Source organism: Amblyraja radiata, chromosome 2 (assembly GCF_010909765.2).
Source record: "Amblyraja radiata isolate CabotCenter1 chromosome 2, sAmbRad1.1.pri, whole genome shotgun sequence".
NCBI lineage: Eukaryota > Metazoa > Chordata > Chondrichthyes > Rajiformes > Rajidae > Amblyraja > Amblyraja radiata.
This window is the reverse complement of record NC_045957.1, coordinates 117,218,057-117,238,981: the sequence shown is the minus strand read 5'-3', so window position 1 is coordinate 117,238,981 and position 20,925 is coordinate 117,218,057. Positions and strand designations below refer to the sequence as shown.

Sequence of the window (20,925 nt, the reverse complement as noted above, 5' to 3'; positions counted from 1 at the left end):
AAGCTGTAACCTCCCATTCTCTCTCATCATGTGAAAAGAAAGAGATTAGTTAAAACAAATTAGGTCCCTTGCAGTCAGAAACAGGTGAGTTGATCATGGGGAACAAGGATATGGCGGACCAATTGAATAACTACTTTGGTTCCGTCTTCACTGAGGAAGACATAAATAATCTGCCGGAAATAGCAGGGGACCGCGGGTCAAAGGAGTTGGAGGAATTGAGTGAAATCCAGGTTAGCCGGGAAGTGGTGTTGGGTAAATTAAATGGATTAAAGGCCGATAAATCCCCAGGGCCAGATAGGCTACATCCCAGAGTACTTAAGGAAGTAGCTCCAGAAATAGTGGATGCATTAGTAATAATCTTTCAAAACTCTTTAGATTCTGGAGTAGTTCCTGAGGACTGGAGGGTAGCTAATGTAACCCCACTTTTTAAGAAGGGAGGGAGAGAGAAAACGGGGAATTACAGACCAGTTAGTCTAACATCGGTAGTGGGGAAACTGCTAGAGTCAGTTATTAAAGATGGGATAGCAGCACATTTGGAAAGTGGTGAAATCATTGGACAAAGTCAGCATGGATTTACGAAAGGTAAATCATGTCTGACGAATCTTATAGAATTCTTCGAGGATGTAACTAGTAGCGTGGATAGGGGAGAACCAGTGGATGTGGTGTATCTGGACTTCCAGAAGGCTTTCGACAAGGTCCCACATCAGAGATTAGTTTACAAACTTAAAGCACACGGCATTGGGGGTTCAGTATTGATGTGGATAGAGAACTGGCTGGCAAACAGGAAGCAAAGAGTAGGAGTAAACGGGTCCTTTTCACAATGGCAGGCAGTGACTAGTGGGGTACCGCAAGGCTCAGTGCTGGGACCCCAGCTATTTACAGTATATATTAATGATCTGGATGAGGGAATTGAAGGCAATATCTCCAAGTTTGCGGATGACACTAAGCTGGGGGGCAGTGTTGGCTGTGAGGAGGATGCTAGGAGACTGCAAGGTGACTTGGATAGGCTGGGTGAGTGGGCAAATGTTTGGCAGATGCAGTATAATGTGGATAAATGTGAGGTTATCCATTTTGGCGGCAAAAACAGGAAAGCAGACTATTATCTAAATGGTGGCCGACTAGGAAAAGGGGAGATGCAGCGAGACCTGGGTGTCATGGTACACCAGTCATTGAAAGTGGGCATGCAGGTGCAGCAGGCAGTGAAGAAAGCGAATGGTATGTTAGCTTTCATAGCAAAAGGATTTGAGTATAGGAGCAGGGACGTTCTACTGCAGTTGTACAGGGTCTTGGTGAGACCACACCTGGAGTATTGCGTACAGTTTTGGTCTCCAAATCTGAGGAAGGACATTATTGCCATAGAGGGAGTGCAGAGAAGGTTCACCAGACTGATTCCTGGGATGTCAGGACTGTCTTATGAAGAAAGACTGGATAGACTTGGTTTATACTCTCTAGAATTTAGGAGATTGAGAGGGGATCTTATAGAAACTTACAAAATTCTTAAGGGGTTGGACAGGCTAGATGCAGGAAGATTGCTCCCGATGTTGGGGAAGTCCAGGACAAGGGGTCACAGCTTAAGGATAAGGGGGAAATCCTTTAAAACCGAGATGAGAAGAACTTTTTTCACACAGAGAGTGGTGAATCTCTGGAACTCCCTGCCACAGATGGTAGTCGAGGCCAGTTCATTGGCTATATTTAAGAGGGAGTTAGATGTGGCCCTTGTGGCTAAGGGGATCAGAGGGTATGGAGAGAAGGCAGGTACGGGATACTGAGTTGGATGATCAGCCATGATCATATTGAATGGCGGTGCAGGCTCGAAGGGCCGAATGGCCTACTCCTGCACCTAATTTCTATGTTTCTATGTTTCTATGGTAAGGACTGTGTACTCTCTCTCCCTTGCCTGGTCTGATCTGGCCACTCCCCGTGACTACGCTATGTGTAACATCCTACAAAGCATCAAGAGCCCCCCCCCCCCCACCAAGTGTTCAAAATAATCCTGCAGGAAATATGTAGACAAAATAATAATCTATGCCGACTGTAGCTAGCCCAAACCTAAATGGTTCCTACAGGTAAGAAAGCAGCAAAATAAACATGTTATGGTGACGCGGTGGCGCTGCGGTTGATTTGCTGCCTTACAGCGCTTGCTACAACTGTGACACGGTTTCGATCCCGACTACGGGCGCTGTCTGTACGGAGTTTGTACGTTCTCCCCGTGATCCGCGTGGGTTTTCTCCAAGATCTCCGGTTTCCTCCCGCGTTCCAAAGACGTTACAGGCTTGTCGGTGAACTGGCTTCGGTGTACGTGTAAATTGTCCCTAGTGCGTGTAGGACAGGTGTTAGTGCGCGGGGATCGCTGACTTGGTGGGCCAAAGAGCCTGTTTCCGCGCTGTATCTCTAAACTAAATTGATCAAGGGGCAAAAAAAACGTAAACTTACACATTTTGATGTGAGTGGTGAAATAGAAAAGCGATTGAGAAACAAACTGGGCAAAAGATTGGGAAGATTTCTTGTTGAGAGATTTTTGGGTGTGCTTTCACAAGAATAACAAACATAACTTGCAAGAACAGGAAACCATTAGCGATACAAATGGTACTACTAGAAAATAGATTGAAGCGTCAGATTAATGCGATTACCATAGTGAAGGGCTTGGATAGAGTGGGTGTGGAGAGCATGTACCACTCGTATCACTTATGAACTTATGACCTGGTGTACCTGGCTACGTTTTCCTACGTTTACTGCTATAGTTTTCCAGGGAAAACAGCTGACTTAGAGGCAAGAAGACACATGGAACTGCAGATGCTAATTTACTATTAAAAAAAAAGACACAAAGTGCTGGAGTAACTCAGTAAGACAGGCACCATCTCCGGATTTCGGGTCGAGACTAACGAAGAGTCCTGACCTGGAACATCACAGATCCATGTTCTCCAGAGATGCTGCCTGACCCGCTGAGTTACTCCAGCACTCTGTGAAACGTCACCTATCCATGTTCTCCAGAGATGCTGCCTGACCCTCTGAGTTACTCCAGCACTCTGTGAAACGTCACCTATCCATGTTCTCCAGAGATGCTGCCTGACCCGCTGAGTTACTCCAGCACTCTGTGAAACGTCACCTATCCATGTTCTCCACGGATGCTGCCTGACCCGCTGAGTTACTCCAGCATTTTGCGCCTTTAGTTTTTTAGAGGGAAGAAGGTACTCCAGGTTGGTAACAAAGTCGATGGGGTTATCCTATGTAAACCAGTTGGATTGCAGGAACTTTTCCTTGCCAGAGGATAGAAACAAAATGCTGGAGTAACTCAGTGGGACAGGCAGCATCTCTGGGGAGAAGGAACGGGTGATGTTTCAGGTCGAGACCCTTCTTCACACTGAAAGTCAAGGGAAAACGGAAACGAGAGATATAGACGGTGATGTAGAGAGATAAAGAACAATGAATGAAAGATATGCAAAGACATAACGATGATATAGGAAACAGGCCATTGTTAGCTGTTTGTCATAAGGTCATAAGGGATAGGAGTAGACTTGATGGGCCGAATGGCCCATTTCCACTACTATCACTTATGAACTTATGACCTGGTGTACTGTCAACGTTCCTGCTATAGTTTTCCAGGGAATACAGCTGACTTGGAGCCAAGAAGACATGTGGAACTGCAGATGCTAATTTACTATAAAAAAAAGACACAAAGTGCTGGAGTAACTCAGTAAGACAGGCTCCATCTCTAGATTTCTGGTTGAGACTCAAGAAGAGTCCTGACCCGGAACGTCGCCGATCCATGCTCTCCAGAGATGCTGCCTGACCCGGTGAGTTACTCCAGCACTCTGTGAAACGTCACCTGTCCTTGTTCTCCAGAGATGCTGCCTGACCCGCTGAGTTTCTCCAGCACTCTGTGAAACGTCACCTGTCCTTGTTCTCCAGAGATGCTGCCTGACCCGCTGAGTTACTCCAGCACTTTGCGTCTTTAGTTTTTTAGAGGGAAGAAGGTACTCCAGGTTGGTAACAGCGTCGATGGGGTTGGCCTATGTAAACCAGTTGGATTGCAGGAACTTCTCTTTGCCAGAGGATAGAAACAAAATGCTGGAGTTTTCTTTCCTCGTGTCTAGCCATCTTCTATATCACGTCTTTCCAGTGGTTGGCGCAGGCGAGCGCAGCGGCATTTGGTTCGGCCAGGTCATCTTCGGTACATTGTGGAGCTTGGCTACATCTTATGATGTGTTCCATGGTTTGGGATTTGCCACACACACACATGCATCGGAAGTTGTTATTTTCCATTTCTTCATGGACACCTTGCAGCGTCCTTCGCAGACCCGCAGGCGGTTCAGTGTTTTTCCAGACAGCCCAAGGTTGATCGTGGTCCATCCGTGAGTCAAGGCACCAGACGTTGGAGAGCTCTACCCGAGCCGGCTGCCTGCCCCTTTTCCGGGGATACGTCCGTGCCCGGGTGCGGATGGAAAGGGAATACGCCCTGTCTACGGGCACCCTGAGGGAGTTCCGGGACCGCTGGGCACCGAGGGGGGTTGAATGTATCCTTGACAAGGATTGCAATATAATTGTTTAGCAGTTGCTTAGCATATTTGTTCGTCTTGTATTATGGTGGTGTTTTGTTTTATTGTATTGTCAATACTATTTTAATATTTGAATAAATATTTTTGAAGAAAAAAAAAAAGGTTGATCGTGGCTGGTAGCGAGGCATTCGTCTGGGGTGATGCCTCTCTCCATCCATTGGGTTGGCTGGCTGTTCCACTGGTTCTGCTATTCAGTAATCCTGGCATCAGTTGGGGTGGTCTCCAGTACTTCAGTGGTGTCCAGGAAGCTGCTGGAGCTGAGCCGTTTCTGGGCAGCAGAGTGCTCATGGAGTGAGTGCTGGAGTAACTCAGCAGGACAGGCAGCATCTCTGGAGAGAAGGAATGGGTGCATTACATAAATGCTGCAGACTGTGGTGTTTGCTCTCTCCTGATTGTGCTTCCCATTGTGCTGTGGTTAAAAGTCCACGAAAAAGCCATGATTCTCATGTACACAATGAAGGCCAGATATTCCAATAACAATGACCTAATCTTAAATCCTTTTTAACCCCACAGGTATTAACATCGTGTCGAGTCTTCCTGTTGGCTGCACGGATCCCCACCAAGGTAGAATGAAACTACTTATCTTTCTTGTGGCTCTCCCTCATGGTATGTGGAATGTATTGAGAAGTGAGGAGTTAATTTAATTTAACGACATTCTCGAGCTGGAAAGGGCACCGAGAAGATTTACGAGGATGTTACCTGGGCTAGAGGGCCTGAGCTACAGGGAGAGGTTGAGTAGACTGGGACTCTATTCCTTGGAGGAGGATGAGGGGTGATCTTATAGAGGTGTACAAAATCATGAGAGGAATAGATCGGGTAGACGCACAGAGTCTTTGGCCCAGAGTAGGTGAATCGAAGACCAGAGGACATAGGTTTATGATGAAAGGGGGGAAGATTTAATTGGGAATCTGAGGGGTAACATTTTCACACAAAAGTGTGGTAGGTGTATGGAACGAGCTGCCAGAGGAGATAGTTGAGGCAGGTACTATTGCAACATTGAAGAAACAGCTAGACAGGTACATGGATAGGACAGGTTGGAAGGGATATGGGCCAAACGCAGGCTGGTGGGACTAGTGTAGCTGCGACATGTTGGCCGGTGTGGGCAAGTTGGGCCGAAGGGCCTGTTTCCATGCTGTATCACTCTATGACCTATGATTATGATTATTTTTTGTTCATAAGTCATAGGAGCAGAATTCAGCCATTCGGCCCATCAAGTCTACTCCAACCATTCGATCAAGGCTGTTCACAAAGTTGACAGATGTATGAAAGGGATTAAGAGTATTTAGCATTAGTTTTAAAGATACAGTGTGGAAACAGGCCCTTCGGCCTACCGATGCCGCACCGACCAGCGATCACCTCGTATACTAGCACTATCCCATACACTAGGGACATTTTAACAAATTTACCAAAGCCAATTAACCTACAAACCTGTACGTCTTTGGAGTGTGGGAGGAAACCTGAGCACCCGGAGAAAACCCACGCGGTCAAGGGGAGACCGAACAAACTCCAAACGATATCAATGTATATTTTGGCGCATCTGGTAGAGTTGCCCCCTGGCGCATCTGGTAGAGTTGCCCCCTCACAGTGCCATAGACCCGGGTTCGATCTTGGCCTCGGGTGCTGTCTATGTGGAGTTTGCACGTTCTCCCCGTGACCGTGTGGGTTTCGTCCTGGCCTTCCGGTTTCCTCCCCCATCCCAAACACGAGCGGGTTTGTTATGCCCCTGTCCCACTTGGGAAACCTGAACGGAAACCTCTGGAGACTTTGCGCCCCACCGAAGGTTTCCGTGCGGTTCCCGGAGGTTTTTGTCAGCCTCCCTGCTTCCACTACCTGCAACCTCCGGCAACCACCTGCAACCTCCGGGAAACGCGAAAACCTTGGGTGGGGGGCAAAGTCTCCAGAGGTTTCCGTTCAGGTTTCCTAAGTGAGACAGGGGCATAAGTCTGATTGGCTTCTGTAAGTTGTCCCTGGTGTGTATGTCGGGAGTGGATGTAACAGTGGGAACACATGGAGCTAGTGGGAATGGGTGCTCAATGGTCAGCGTACACTGTGTGGCCAAAGGGCCCGTTTCCATGCTGTATATCCAAATCTAAATCTTTAATCATGTATTGTCCTTCCACTGGCTGGTTAGCATGCAACAAAAGCACTGTACCTCGGCACACGTGATAATAATCTAAACTAAAACTACATATTATGTTCCTTGTAGTTAGTTCAGATGGGTTAGTTCCTGGGATGAGCCTATGTATCCTATGAGACTGAGCGCACATGATTAATTAATTAAGTAATGGAGGGCTGCCAACATTGGGTGAGAGTTGAGAGTGAGAAATCTGGACCCACCCTATGACAAAGTCTACGACAAGCTATCACCTAGGTGACGTCAATCTACGTCGACCAGCGACACAATTTCTCGCGAATTGGGACGTCCACCTACGACCACACCTACGACCACACAGGCGACAAGCTACGACAACCGAAGTCAACTTACGTCCACCCGCGACAAGATACGACAAGCTACGACCCTGGCGGCGACAACTGAAGACGTCAAATTCTGTGATCGGCGTGAGAATTGTGTGAAATGCGTGAGAGTTGGCAGCGCTGAGCAATGACACACAGCTCTGAAAGAAGGCCTTTTTGGCAAGTTGTTCCTGTGCCAGTCCAAATCGGAAATATAAGGCCATGAGACCTAGGAACAGAATTAGCCCATTCGGCCCATCAAGTCTGCTCCGCCATTTGATCATGGCTGATCTATTTTTCCCTCTCAACCCCATTCTCCTGCCTTCTCCTCTTAATCCCTGACACCCGTACTGGTCAAGATGCTATCAATCTCTGCATTAAAAATATCCACCGTCTTGGCCTTCACAGCCACCTGTGGCAAAGCCATCCTCTGTCTGAATAAATGTCTCTGCATATCCATTCTAAAGGTACGTCCTTGTATTCTGAGGCTGTGCCCTCTAATTCTGGACTCTCCCATTACTGGAAACATCCTCTCCACGTCCACTCTATCCAGGCCTTTCATTATCCGATAGGTTTCAATGAGATCCCCGCCCCCATCCTTCTAAACTCCAGCGAGTACAGGCCCAAACCATTGAGGATATGCATTTAGGCACCAGGACCAAGGTTGTCACCGCGGATGGTGAGAGCTAAGTGTTTGAGATCCTCGCGGGGGTCTCACAGGGAGACCCGCTGGCACCCTTTCTCTTCATCATTGTCCTTGATTATGCCATGAGGCCGGCGCTCAAGGAACATGAGGACCTCGGCTTCACAATCACCTCAAGGCGTCCGAGAAGAATCGGGCCTGTCAACTTGTCAGACCACGACTTCGCTGGTGACATCGTCCAGCTGTCAGACCAGATTGGGAATGCGCAGGAGCAGCTCGGCAGAGTTGAGACGGAGTGGGAGAAAGCGGGCCTCCACCTCAATGCCAAGAAGACGGAGTACATGGCGTTCAACGTCGATGACCATGAGCTTCTCAAGACCGGTGGCGGAGCATCTCTCAAGAAAGTGGAGGACTTCAAGCACCTGGGAGCGAGGATGCAGAGCCCCGAGAATGACATCAAGGTCCGGAAAGCACTCGCATGGAAAGCCCTCAATAACATGGGGGGAAATCTGGACGTCTCAGATGTCTAAGGGACTCAAACTGAGATTCTTCCATGCCACTGCAGAGACCATATAATTGTACAGGTGTGAGGCATGGACTCGAGCACTGTCCAAGTCTCAATAGACAATAGGTGCAGCAGTAGGCCATTCGGCCCTTCGAGCCAGCACCACCATTCAATGTGTTCATGGCTGATCATCCCAAATCAGTACCCCGTTCCTGCCTTCTCCCCATATCCCCTGACTCTGCTATCTTTAAGAGCCCTATCTAGCCCTCTCTTCGAAATAAATAATAAACAAACAAATAAATAAATAAATAAGCATCCAAAGAACCGGCCTCCACCGCTCTCTGAGGCAGAGAATTCCACAGACTCACCACTCTCTGTGAGAAAAAGTGTTTCCTCGTGTCTGTTCTAAATGGCTTACTCCTTATTCTTAAACTGTGGCCCCTGGTTCTGGACTCCCCCAACATCGGGGACATGTTTCCTGCCTCTAACGTGTTCAAACCATTAACAAATCTATATGTTTCAGTGAGATATCCTCTCATCCTTCTAAACTCCAGAGTGTACAAGCCCAGCCGCTCCATTCTCTCAGCATATGACAGTCCCGCCATCCCGGGAATTAACCTTGTAAACCTACGCTGCACTCCCTCAATAGCAAGAATGTCCCTCAAATTAAGGGACCAAATCTGCACACAATACTCCAGGTGTGGTCTCACTAGGGCTCTGTGCAACTGCAGAAGGACCTCTTTGCTCCTATATTCAATTCCTCTTGTTATAAAGGCCAACATGCCATTCGCTCTCTTCACTGCCTGCTGTACCTGCATGCTTACTTTCATAGTCTGATGTATAAGCACCCTCAGATCCCGTTGTACTTCCCCTTTTCCCTACTTGAAGCCATTTAGATAGCAATCTGCCTTCCTGTTTTTGATACCATAGTGGATAACCTCACATTTATCCACATTAAACTTCATCTGCCATGCATCTGCCCACTCCCCCAACCTGTACAAGTCACCCTGCATTATCATAGCATCCTCCTCACAGTTCACACTGCCACCCAGCTTTGTGTCATCTGCAAATTTGCTAATGTTACTTTGAATCCCTTCATCCAAATCATTGATGTATATTGTAAATAGCTGCGGTCCCAGCACCGAGCCTTGCTGTACCCCACTAGTCACTGCCTGCCATTCTGAAAGAGACCCATTAATCCCTACTCTTTGTTTCCTGTCTGCCAACCACTTCTCTCTCCATATCGGCACTCTACCCCCAAAACCATGTGCCCTAATTTTGCCCACTAATCTCCTATGTGGGACCTTATCAAATGCTTTCTGAAAGTCCAGGTACACTACATCCACTGGCTCTCCCTTGTCCATTTTCCTAGTTACATCTTCAAAAAATTCTAGAAGATTAGTCAAGCATGATTTCCTCTTTGTAAATCCATGCTGACTTGGACCGATCCTGTTACTGCCATCCAAATGTTCGACTATCTCATCTATAATAATTGACTCCAGCAACTTCCCCACCACCGATGTCAGGCTAACTGGTCTATAATTCCCTGTTTTCTCTCTCTTGCCTTTCTTAAAAAGTGGGAGTCTCTCGATGGTACCCGCACCCGAATGCTCAGAAAAGTTCAAATTGTCAGTTGGAGGGATCACATCACCAATGCCCTGCTCTACGGGGAGATCCCACCTCTGACCCAGAAGATCAGGTGGTGAAGAGAAGTGGGTATGGAGAGAAGGCAGGTACAGGATAATGAGTTGGATGATCAGCCATGATCATATTGTATGGCGGTGCAGGCTCGAAGGGCCGAATGGCCTACTCCTGCACCTATTTTCTATGTTTCTATGAAGGATGAGGCTCACTGGTCACTGACAGCACCACCCAGAAATGCCAGTAAACAGGGTTGTGTTGTGGGAACCACCCATGGGAGACGTGACCCGGGACGGCCAATCAGACGATGCTGAAGACCTCGATGGAAGATGCATGTGTAGAGACAAAAGAGGAGCTTGCCAGCTGAATGGAGGGCAGAGATGTGTGGTGCTCCGTCACCGTGCCCATCCTTGCTTTTTATCAAGAGAGTCAATAGTCAAGTTCATGTGATAGGAGCAGAATTAGGTCATTCGGCCCATCAAATCTACTCTGCCGTTCAATCTATCTCTCCCTCCGAACCCCATTCTCCTGCCTTCTCCCCAAAACTTCTGACACCCGTACTAATGAAGAATCTATCTATCTCTGCCTTAAAAATATCCACTGCCTTGGCCTCCACAGCCTCCTGTGGCATAGAATTCCACAGATTCACCGTGTTGAAGAAGGAACTGCAGATGCTGGAAAATCGAAGGTAGACAAAAGTGCTGGAGCGAAGGAAATAAATAGGCAACGTTTCGGGCCGAAACCCTTCTTCAGACTGAAGAAGGGCTCTCCGAGGCCTGAAGAAGGGTTTCGGCCCGTAAATGTTGCCTATTCCCTTCGCTCCATAGATGCTGCCACACCCCCTGAGTTTCTCCAGCACTTTTGTCTACCTTCCACAGATTCACCATCCTCTGACTCAAGAGTGTTTTATTGTCAGATAGAATATTCCAGATAGAATGTCCCAGATAGAATATTCATATAAAATCCAAACTATAATAGTACAATAATAATAATATATTCTGATTTGATCGAAATGAATGCACCTTAGTCCTTAACACCGATTCAGCTTTCAATTAACCTTTTGGATGTCAAGTGTTAGTTTATTTTAGTTTATAGATACAATGCAGAAACAGTGTCCGCGCCGACCAGTGATCCCCGTACACTAGCACTATCCTACACACTATGGACAATTCACATATTTTACCGAAGCCAACTTGCCTACAAATTTGTGCGTGTTTGGAGTGTGGGAGAAAACCGGAGCACTTGGAGAAAACCCACGCAGGTCACGGGGAGAACGTATAAACTCCGTACAGTCAGCACCCGTAGTTAGGAGGCAGCAACTCTACCGCTGCACCACCGTGCAGCCCTTAAGTCGATTGTTAACTTTACACCTGAGATTGACAGATTTTTATTAAGCCACGATGCTTAGAAACATGAAACTCTAGTAGGTAACTGCATCTGGGCCACAGGTCAGCCCTGAGTGGCAGAATGACAGAACGGGCCCCTGGGTCATTGCCTCTGCCTGACCTTGCTTTACTGTGTAAAAGATGTTGGATTACTGTATAGGAAGGAACTGCAGATGCTGGTTTAAACCGAAGATGGACACAAAAATCTGGAGCACCCAAAACGTCATCTTCTCTCCAGAGATGCTGCCTTGTCCCGCTGAGTTACTCCAGCTTTTTGTGTCTATCTTAGATTGATGTAAATTGCAGGTTACTGTCCATTGACATTAGAACGGAACGGAGGCGCAGCGGTAGAGTTGCTGCCTTACAGCACCAGAGACCCAGGTTCAATCCTGACTTCAGGTGCTGTCTGTGAGGAGTTTGTACGTTCTCCCCCTGACCTGCGTGGGTTTTCCCCGGGTGCTCTGGTTTCCTCCCATGTTCCAAAGACGCACAGGTTTGCAGGTTAATTGGCTTTGGTAAAAGATTGTAAATTGTCCCTAGTGTGTAGGATAGTGCTAGTGTATGGGGTGATCGATGGTCGGCATGGACTCTGCGGGCCGTCGGGCCTGTTTCCGCGCTGTACCTCTAAACTAATTAATGTACCGAAATTTGTGTTTTATGGAATGTGTTTTGCCTGGAGGAAAAATATTTCTCAAACAAAATTCTTGAGATTGGTCTAAGCATGTACCTGTAGTTTCTTCGAGACGCAGGATGGAAATAGGCCCTTCGGCCCACCGAGTCTGCGCCGACCAGCGATCCCTGCACGTTAGTTGTGAGTCTGTGGAATTCTCTGCCTCAGAGGGCAGTGGAGGCTGGTTCTCTGGATACTTTCAAGAGAGAGCTAGATAGGGCTCTTAAAGATAGTGGAGTCAGGGGATATGGGGAGAATGCAGGAACGGGGTAGTGATTGGGGATGATCAGCCGTGATCACATTGAATGGCGGTGCTGGCCCGAAGGGCCGAATGGCCTACTCCTGCACCTGTTGGCTGATGTTAACATCACCCTACAAACACACGGGGGACAATTTCCCGCTTGCTGGCACGTGCTGGCGGCAAGCAGTAGATAAGACTGTTCGGTGAACGTTAGTAACATTGTCGGCGCCAGAAACATGGCGACTCCTGCGTACTGCCTGCAAGGGGTCTGGCGCACGATTTTACCGGGCTATGCGCCACACAAAGCATTTCACTGCACCAAGGCACATGTGGCCATAAAGTATCACTGAATCCACACATGCTGCCTGACCCACTGAGCACCAGCACCTTGTGCCTTTCCCCGTCAGTGCTGCCAGTTTGTGCCACATTGATGAAACAGTTGACTCTGATGTGCGTTCACAAGGTTATTAATAAGACGATTGTATCTGCTTTTATTTGCAAGCCGCTGTTAAATCTTCAAATAAGCTCTCCATGGTATTTTGGAGCTCGGAATTAATTTTAGACTTGCTTGAGGTCCAATTCTTTTAAAGACTGGTTAGCTGGCAACAAAAGCCTTTCACTGCACCTCGGCCGGTACACGTGACAACAAACTAAACTCAAATTACTACTCGAAATAATCCAGGTCTCTCTCTTCCTTCCTATTGCATGCTTCGTATCTTTCCTTCACCCTCCAAGCGAAAGGAGGGCAGCTTTAGTCTTTGGACTTTAGAGATACAGCACGGAAACAAACCCTTCAGCCCACCGAGTCTGTGCCGACCAGCGATCACCCTGAACACTAACACTGTCCGACACGCACTTGGGACAATTAACAATTTGACCGAAGCCAATTAACCTACAATCCTGTGTGTCTTTGGTGTGTGGGATAAATGAATGAATGAATTGAATAAGTTTGTTGGCCATGTATGTTCACATACAAGGAATTTGCCCTGGTGCTCCGCTTGCAAGTAATAACACGACATACAGGAAACAATGACAAAAGACAAAGGACATTTATTGTCACGTACACCAATTGGTGTAGTGAAATTTGAGTTGCCATTTGCAGCCCACCAATAAAAATAAGACACAACATTAAAGAAGAATTTAACATAAAACATAAAAACATCCCCCCACAATGGTTCCCACTGTGAGGGAAGGCAGCAAAGTCCAGTCCTCTTCCTCTTGTTCACCCCATGGTCGGGGCCTATTTGAGGCCTCCGCAGTCGCCGCATGTTACAGGCCCACTCGTCGGATGCTGGAGCTCCAGCGTCGGTAGAACACTCTCAGCGGCTTGGAGTGTCTGGAACAGCCGCTTCCTCCCCGGAGACCGCGGCTCCCGAAGTCCACAGATCGCGCTGGTCGGAGCTCCAACACTTGCGATCTCGGCGAGAGATCCCAGGCTCCGCGATGTTATAGTCGGCGGTCTCAGCACTCCAGAACTTACCAAGAATAAATCATTAAAACATTAAGAATAAAACATTATAGTTTAAACATGTGAGTGAAATAACACTTGAAATAACTTCATGTGAACAAGACCGGAGCACCCGGAGGAAACCCACGCAGGTCACGGGGAGAACGTACAAACTCCGTACAGTAGTCGGGATGGAACCCGGGTCTCTGTTGCCGTAAGGCAGCAACTCTACTGCCGCGCCACCGTGCCGCTCTGCGCCCCCCCCCCCCCAAGCTGTCCCTGGGAGGTGGCATTCTTAACTAGTGAGAGTAGTCCAGAGCTTTCTTTCCTCAAGATAAATAACAAAAACATGGTTTACTGCTAGCCTTGGTGTAAGTAACTGATGCCAAATGTGAAGACTTTCTATTTAAGGCTGGCGCAGTGGAGATGCTGGTAGAGCTGCTGCCTCACTGCACTAGAGGCACTTGGAGCCATAGAGCCATACAGTGTGGAAATAGGCCCTACGGCCCAACTTGCCCACACCGACCAATATCTACACTAGTCCCACCTGCCTGCGTTTGGTCCAACTCTCTCTAAACCTGTGCTATCCATGTACCTGACTAAATGTTTATTCAATGTTGCGATAGTCCCTGCCTCAGATATGTGAAAAGAAAGAGATTAGTTAAAACAAATGTAGGTCCCTTGCAGTCAGAAACAGGTGAGTTGATCATGGGGAACAAGGATATGGCGGACCAATTGAATAACTACTTTGGTTCCGTCTTCACTAAGGAAGATATAAATAATCTGCCGGAAATAGCAGGGGACTTGGAGGAATTGAGTGAAATCCAGGTTAGCCGGGAAGTGGTGTTGGGTAAATTGAATGGATTAAAGGCCGATAAATCCCCAGGGCCAGATAGGCTGCATCCCAGAGTACTTAAGGAAGTAGCTCCAGAAATAGTGGATGCATTAGTAATAATCTTTCAAAACTCTTTAGATTCTGGAGTAGTTCCTGAGGATTGGCGGGTAGCAAACGTAACCCCACTTTTTAAGAAGGGAGGGAGAGAGAAAACGGGGAATTACAGACCAGTTAGTCTAACATCGGCAGTGGGGAAACTGCTAGAGTCAGTTATTAAAGATGGGATAGCAGCACATTTGGAAAGTGGTGAAATCATTGGACAAAGTCAGCATGGATTTACAAAAGGTAAATCATGTCTGACGAATCTTATAGAATTTTTCGAGGATGTAACTAGTAGCGTGGATAGGGGAGAACCAGTGGATGTGGTGTATCTGGACTTCCAGAAGGCTTTCGACAAGGTCCCACATAAGAGATTAATATAAAACTTAAAGCACACGGCATTGGGGGTTCAGTATTGATGTGGATAGAGAACTGGCTGGCAAACAGGAAGCAAAGAGTAGGAGTAAACGGGTCCTTTTCACAATGGCAGGCAGTGACTAGTGGGGTACCGCAAGGCTCAGTGCTGGGACCCCAGCTATTTACAATATATATTAATGATCTGGATGAGGGAATTGAAGGCAATATCTCCAAGTTTGCGGATGACACTAAGCTGGGGGGCAGTGTTAGCTGTGAGGAGGATGTTAGGAGACTGCAAGGTGACTTGGATAGGCTGGGTGAGTGGGCAAATGTTTGGCAGATGCAGTATAATGTGGATAAATGTGAGGTTATCCATTTTGGTGGCAAAAACAAGAAAGCAGACTATTATCTAAATGGTGGCCGACTAGGAAAAGGGGAGATGCAGCGAGACCTGGGTGTCATGGTACACCAGTCATTGAAAGTGGGCATGCAGGTGCAGCAGGCAGTGAAGAAAGCGAATGGTATGTTAGCTTTCATAGCAAAAGGATTTGAGTATAGGAGCAGGGAGGTTCTACTGCAGTTGTACAGGGTCTTGGTGAGACCACACCTGGAGTATTGCGTACAGTTTTGGTCTCCAAATCTGAGGAAGGACATTATTGCCATAGAGGGAGTGCAGAGAAGGTTCACCAGACTGATTCCTGGGATGTCAGGACTGTCTTATGAAGAAAGACTGGATAGACTTGGTTTATACTCTCTAGAATTTAGGAGATTCAGAGGGGATCTTATAGAAACTTACAAAATTCTTAAGGGGTTGGACAGGCTAGATGCAGGAAGATTGCTCCCGATGTTGGGGAAGTCCAGGACAAGGGGTCACAGCTTAAGGATAAGGGGGAAATCCTTTAAAACCGAGATGAGAATAACTTTTTTCACACAGAGAGTGGTGAATCTCTGGAACTCTCTGCCACAGAGGGTAGTCGAGGCCAGTTCATTGGCTATATTTAAGAGGGAGTTAGATGTGGCCCTTGTGGCTAAGGGGATCAGAGGGTATGGAGAGAAGGCAGGTACGGGATACTGAGTTGGATGATCAGCCATGATCATATTGAATGGCGGTGCAGGCTCGAAGGGCCGAATGGCCTACTCCTGCTTTCCTTACTCCTAATTTCTATATTTCTATGTTTCTATGTTTCAACTACCTCCCCTGGCAGCTCGATCCTTGTTCAGTCCTGAACTCGGGTGCTGTCCGCGTGGAGTTTGCATGTTCTCATAAGTTCATAAGTGATAGGAGCAGAATGAGGCCATTGGGCCCACCAAGTCTCCTCCGCCATTCAATCCTGGCTGATCTATCTTTCCCTCTCAACCCCATTCTCCTGTCTTCTCCCCATAACTCCGCCATTCAATCCTGTTAAAGTGAAGGGGCAAACGGGACACAGTTCCCTCCACTACAATCAGTCTGAAGGAAGGGCCCCGCCCCGAAACGTCACCTATCAATTTTCTCCAGAGATGCTGCCTGACCCGCTGAGTTACTCCAGCATTTTGTGTCCACCTTTGGTATGAACCAGCATCTGCAGTTCCTGTTTATTACCTTAAAACTAAAACTTTACTGCCACAGATTAAAAAAATTAACCATTCCACCACAGATTAATTGTTGGGCCCGTTTTGATGGTTGGTTTGAAGACAGACACAAAATGCTGGAGTTAAGGGCCTGTCCCAGTTTCACGACCTAATTCACGACCTCTGCCGAGTTTGCCCTTGACTCGTACTCGCAGCATGGTCGTCACGAGGTTGTAGGTAGGTCATAGCAGGTCGTGATGCCAGTCGTAGGTACTCGTGGAATCAAGCAGGTCGGGCCGTTTTTTCAACATGATGAAAAATGTCCACGAGTAAAAAAAGTTTGTGAATTAGGTCGTGAAAGTGGGACAGGCCCTTAACTCAGCGGGACAGGCAGCAGCATCTCTGGAGAGAAGGTGACGTTTTCGGGTCGAGACCCTTCTTCAGACTCAACTTTACTGAGCCAACTAAACCGTAAAGGGCGATTTTTTTCGGCGACTGCGAACGGCGGCGACTGACGCCCGTGGTCGCACTAAAATCCGTCAAGTTGTACGACACTCCGCGGCACCGTCACGCCACGTCACGCCACGACACTCCGCGTCACCCGTCTTCACAACGGTTACACCGAAGTATAATAATAACATTGGAAATTAACCTATCTACGATAAATCTAAGGACCAATAACTTTTTAAGAAATAAATTGTTTATTTAACGTCAGCATCTCCGGGCGTCGCCCACAACACAGCGTACGTCAGCGTGTGACACGCGCACGACACGATGAGACACCAAGATGTCGCATGAAGATTTTTGAACATTACAAAATCCAGGGGGCGGCAGGGAGACATCGCGCGTCACTACACGCGTCACTACACGCGTCACTACACGCGTCACTACACGCGTCACTACACGCATCACTACACGCGTCACTACACGCGTCACTACACGCGTCACTACACGCGTCACTACACGCGTCACAACACGCGTCACTACACGCGTCACTGCACGCGTCACTGCACGCGTCACTGCACGCGTCACTACACGCGTCACTACACGCGTCACTACACGCGTCACTACACGCGTCACTACACGCGTCACTGCACGCGTCACTACACGCGTCACTACACGCGTCACTACATGCGTCACTACATGGTTCGAATCCCGCTTGGAGTGCATACTGTCGTTGTGTCCTTGGGCAAGACACTTCACCCACCTTTGCCTGTGTGTGAATGTGTGTGAATGTGTGTGAGTGATTGGTGGTGGTCGGAGGGGCCGTAGGCGCAGAATGGCAGCCACGCATCCGTCAGTCTGCCCCAGGGCAGCTGTGGCTACAGAAGTAGCTTACCACCACCGAGTGTGACTGAGGAATGAATGAATAATGCGATGTAAAGCGCCTTGAGTATTAGAAAGGCGCTATATAAATCCCATCCATTATTATTATTATTACATGCGTCACTACACGCGTCACACCGTGCGTCACTACACGCGTCACCCCGCGTCACGCCCCGCGTCACGCCGCGACAACCTCTTTTCAGGCTGTCGCCGAAAATGTCGCCCAAGTGAGACAGGCCCTGAAGTCATCCCTTCGTCCTTCCCACAGAAGTGTGAACCCTCCCTGCAGCCTGAAACGTCATCGCTGATTGGCAAACTAATTGTGATTGGTGTTGTGATCTCCGTTTCCTGGTTACTGATCTAAATTTGAGCAGAGTGTCTAATCCTCCGTCTTGGCGACACTTTAGTTAGTTGGTTGATCTTCTTGTGCCGTTTGTCCCAAAATATGTCCTTACAACCTTGTCGCTCCTTTTGTAATATTCAGTGTGATGCTATTTCCAGATTAAACGACAGCACATAATGTAAATGTAACATAGCTGCAACAATAGGGACAAATTGTTCCGCTAGCGCGCCGAATAACAAAAGCCCAAAATAATTTGACTTCATGATGGGAGCTGGCGAAGACCTGGTCATTTGGATTCAGAACTGGTTTGCTTACAGAAGAGAGAGGTTAGTTTCTCGGGCTGGAGTTTTGAGTTTAGTTTTATTACCACGTGTACCGAGGCACAGTGAAAAGCTTGTGTTGCGTGCCGACCAGTCGGCGGAAAGACAATGCATGATTACAATCGAGCCGTCCACAGTGTATGGATACGTGGACCCGGGTTCGATCCTGACTACGGGTGCTGTCTGTATGGAGTTTGTACGCTCTCCCCGCGACCTGCATGGGTTTTCTCCGAGACCTTCGCTTTCCTCCCTCAGGTTTGTAGGTTCATTGGCTTGACCTAATTGTAAATTGTCCCTAGTGTGTGTGTAAGATGGTGTTAAGCGAAGGTTAGTCTGAAGAAGGGTCTCGACCCGAAACGTCACCCATTCCTTCTCTCCAGAGATGCTGCCTGTCCTGCTGAGTTACTCCAGCATTTTGTGTCTGTCTAAGATATGCGGGGATCGCTGGTCGGGACGGACTCAGAGGGCTGAAGGGCCTGTTTTCGAGCTGTTCTCTAAATTAAACTGAACATGACGAGTTTGAGTTTAGTTTAGTGGTACAATGAAATGCTTTTGCCGTGTGTCACCCAGCCAGGGGATGAAGGGAAAGGGAACAGCATGAATAATGTTTAGTGCAAGGTAAAAGTCCAATCACAGATAGTCCGAGGGTTTCCAATGAGGTAGATAGTCCGAGGGTCTCCAATGAGGTACGCAAATTACGCGACCTCGTGGTCGCGTTGAGGCACACGGGCATCGTTTGGCCGCGCGGGACCAGTCCCACTGAGAAGCGCGGAGGGGTATGTAGTTGTGCGCGACATCACGCTGGGCTCCGAAATTTTTGTAGCGAATGAAACGGCCTGTCGCGTAACTGACGGCCAAAGTGGGACAGGCCCAAGACCCTGGCCCGGCGCAAAGTCTCACCTCCAACAGCAGCAGAAGCAGGCAAACGATCGCCGAGCTCGGCCCTTAACTCAGCGGGACAGGCAGCATCTCTGGAGAGAAGGAGTGGGTGACGTTTCGGGTCGAGACCCTTCTTCAGACTGAGAGTCAGTGGAGAGGGAAAACAAGAGAAGTGGAAGGTGATACAGAGAGAGATCACCACCCTCTGACTGAAGAAATTCCTCATCTCCTTTCCAAAGGTGCGTCCTTTTATTCTGAGGCTTTGCCCTCTGGTGCTAGACTCTCCCACTAGAGGAAACATCCTCTCCACATCCACTCTATCCAGGCCTTTCACTATTCGGTAAGTTTCGATGAGGTGTCCCCTCATCCTTCTAAACTCCAGCAAGTACAGGCCCAGTGCCGTCAAACGCTCATCATAGGTTAGATGGCATTAGATGTGCTGAGCGACTGGAAGAATATTTGGACAGCAAAAATGCTTTGATTGAAAAAGCACTGAACTAATTGAGGGGTTACAATTCCATCTCAGACTGTGTGATGGAAGTGTCAGTGCAATGCAATTACTTTCAGTCACATCGTAAAGGAATTGATCTATTTGCTGTAATTATTCTGCTGCAGCAAGGATGATTTAATTTGCCGAGTATTAGTGTTGGGAATTAAGGTGATGCTAGCGGCACTTATCATTATTAAAGCAGAATAACGGGCAGGTTCAGGTGGCCGCACGTAATGTATGTGGAAATGCGGTGAATCTGATGAATTAGACAATAGGCAATGGATGCAGGAGTAGGCCTTTCGGCCCTTTGAGCCAGCACCACCATTCAATGTGATCATGGCTGATCATCCCTAATCAGTACCCCGTTCCTGCCTTCTCCCTTGACTCCGCTATCTTTAAGAGCCCTATCTCGCTCTTTGCCACAGAGGGCTGTGGAGGCCAAGTCAGTGGATATTTTTTACAGCAGAGATATACAGATTCTTGATTAGTACGGGTGTCGGGGGTAAGGCAGGAGAATGGGGTTAGGGGGGAGAGATAGATCAGCCATGATTGAATGGTGGAGTAGACATGATGGGCCGAATGACCTAATTCTACTCCCATCACTTATGACCTAAATCACGAAGGTGCCCTGTTCTCCGAGAAAACTCTAGACGGCACATTGGTGCAGCGGTAGAGTTGCAGCTTCCTCACAGCACCTGAGGCCCAGGTTCGATCCCGACTACGGGCGCTTGTCTGTACGGAGTTTGTACCTTCTCCCCGTGACCTGCGTGGGTTTTCACCGAGATCTTCGCTTTCCTCCCACACTCCAAAGATGTACAGGTTTGTGGGTTAATTGGCCCACCGAGTCCGTGCCGACCAGCGATCCCCGCACACTAACGCTCTCCTAGACACACTGGGGACCATTTTTACTTTCGTACCAATCCACTTAACTCACAAACCTGTACGTCTTTGGAGTGCGGGAGGAAACCGAAGATCTCGGAGAAAACCCACGCTGGTCACGGGGAGAACGTACAAACTCCCTACAGACAAGTACCCGTAGTCGTGATCGGAACGCGGGTCTATGGCGCTGTGAGGCAACAACTCTACCCGCTGCTCCACCGTGACGCCCTTCCCCACATTTCCTGCAGCACTTTGTGTTTTGCTGATTGAAGTGTCCCTTAACATCTTCTGTCCTCTTCATTGT

At 48.1% G+C, this 20,925-nt stretch overlaps 1 protein-coding gene and 1 long non-coding RNA gene across 5 annotated transcripts in view; one reads left to right on the top strand and one right to left on the bottom strand.

Annotated features, from left to right (window-relative positions):
• The window catches only part of LOC116967554, a 16,998-nt gene extending 11,678 nt beyond the window's left edge, over positions 1-5,320 (bottom strand). Inside the window, exon 1 of the long non-coding RNA XR_004410264.1 lies at positions 5,207-5,320. This is a non-coding gene — a long non-coding RNA (uncharacterized LOC116967554). The remainder of the gene's footprint in view (positions 1-5,206) is intronic.
• The window catches only part of carmil1 (capping protein regulator and myosin 1 linker 1), a 320,941-nt gene that overhangs the window by 66,759 nt on the left and 233,257 nt on the right, over positions 1-20,925 (top strand). For all 4 annotated transcript variants that reach the window (XM_033014174.1, XM_033014166.1, XM_033014169.1 and 1 more), the window contains exon 3: positions 5,070-5,120. In XM_033014174.1, coding sequence (XP_032870065.1) covers positions 5,070-5,120 — 51 coding nt within the window. The remainder of the gene's footprint in view (positions 1-5,069; positions 5,121-20,925) is intronic.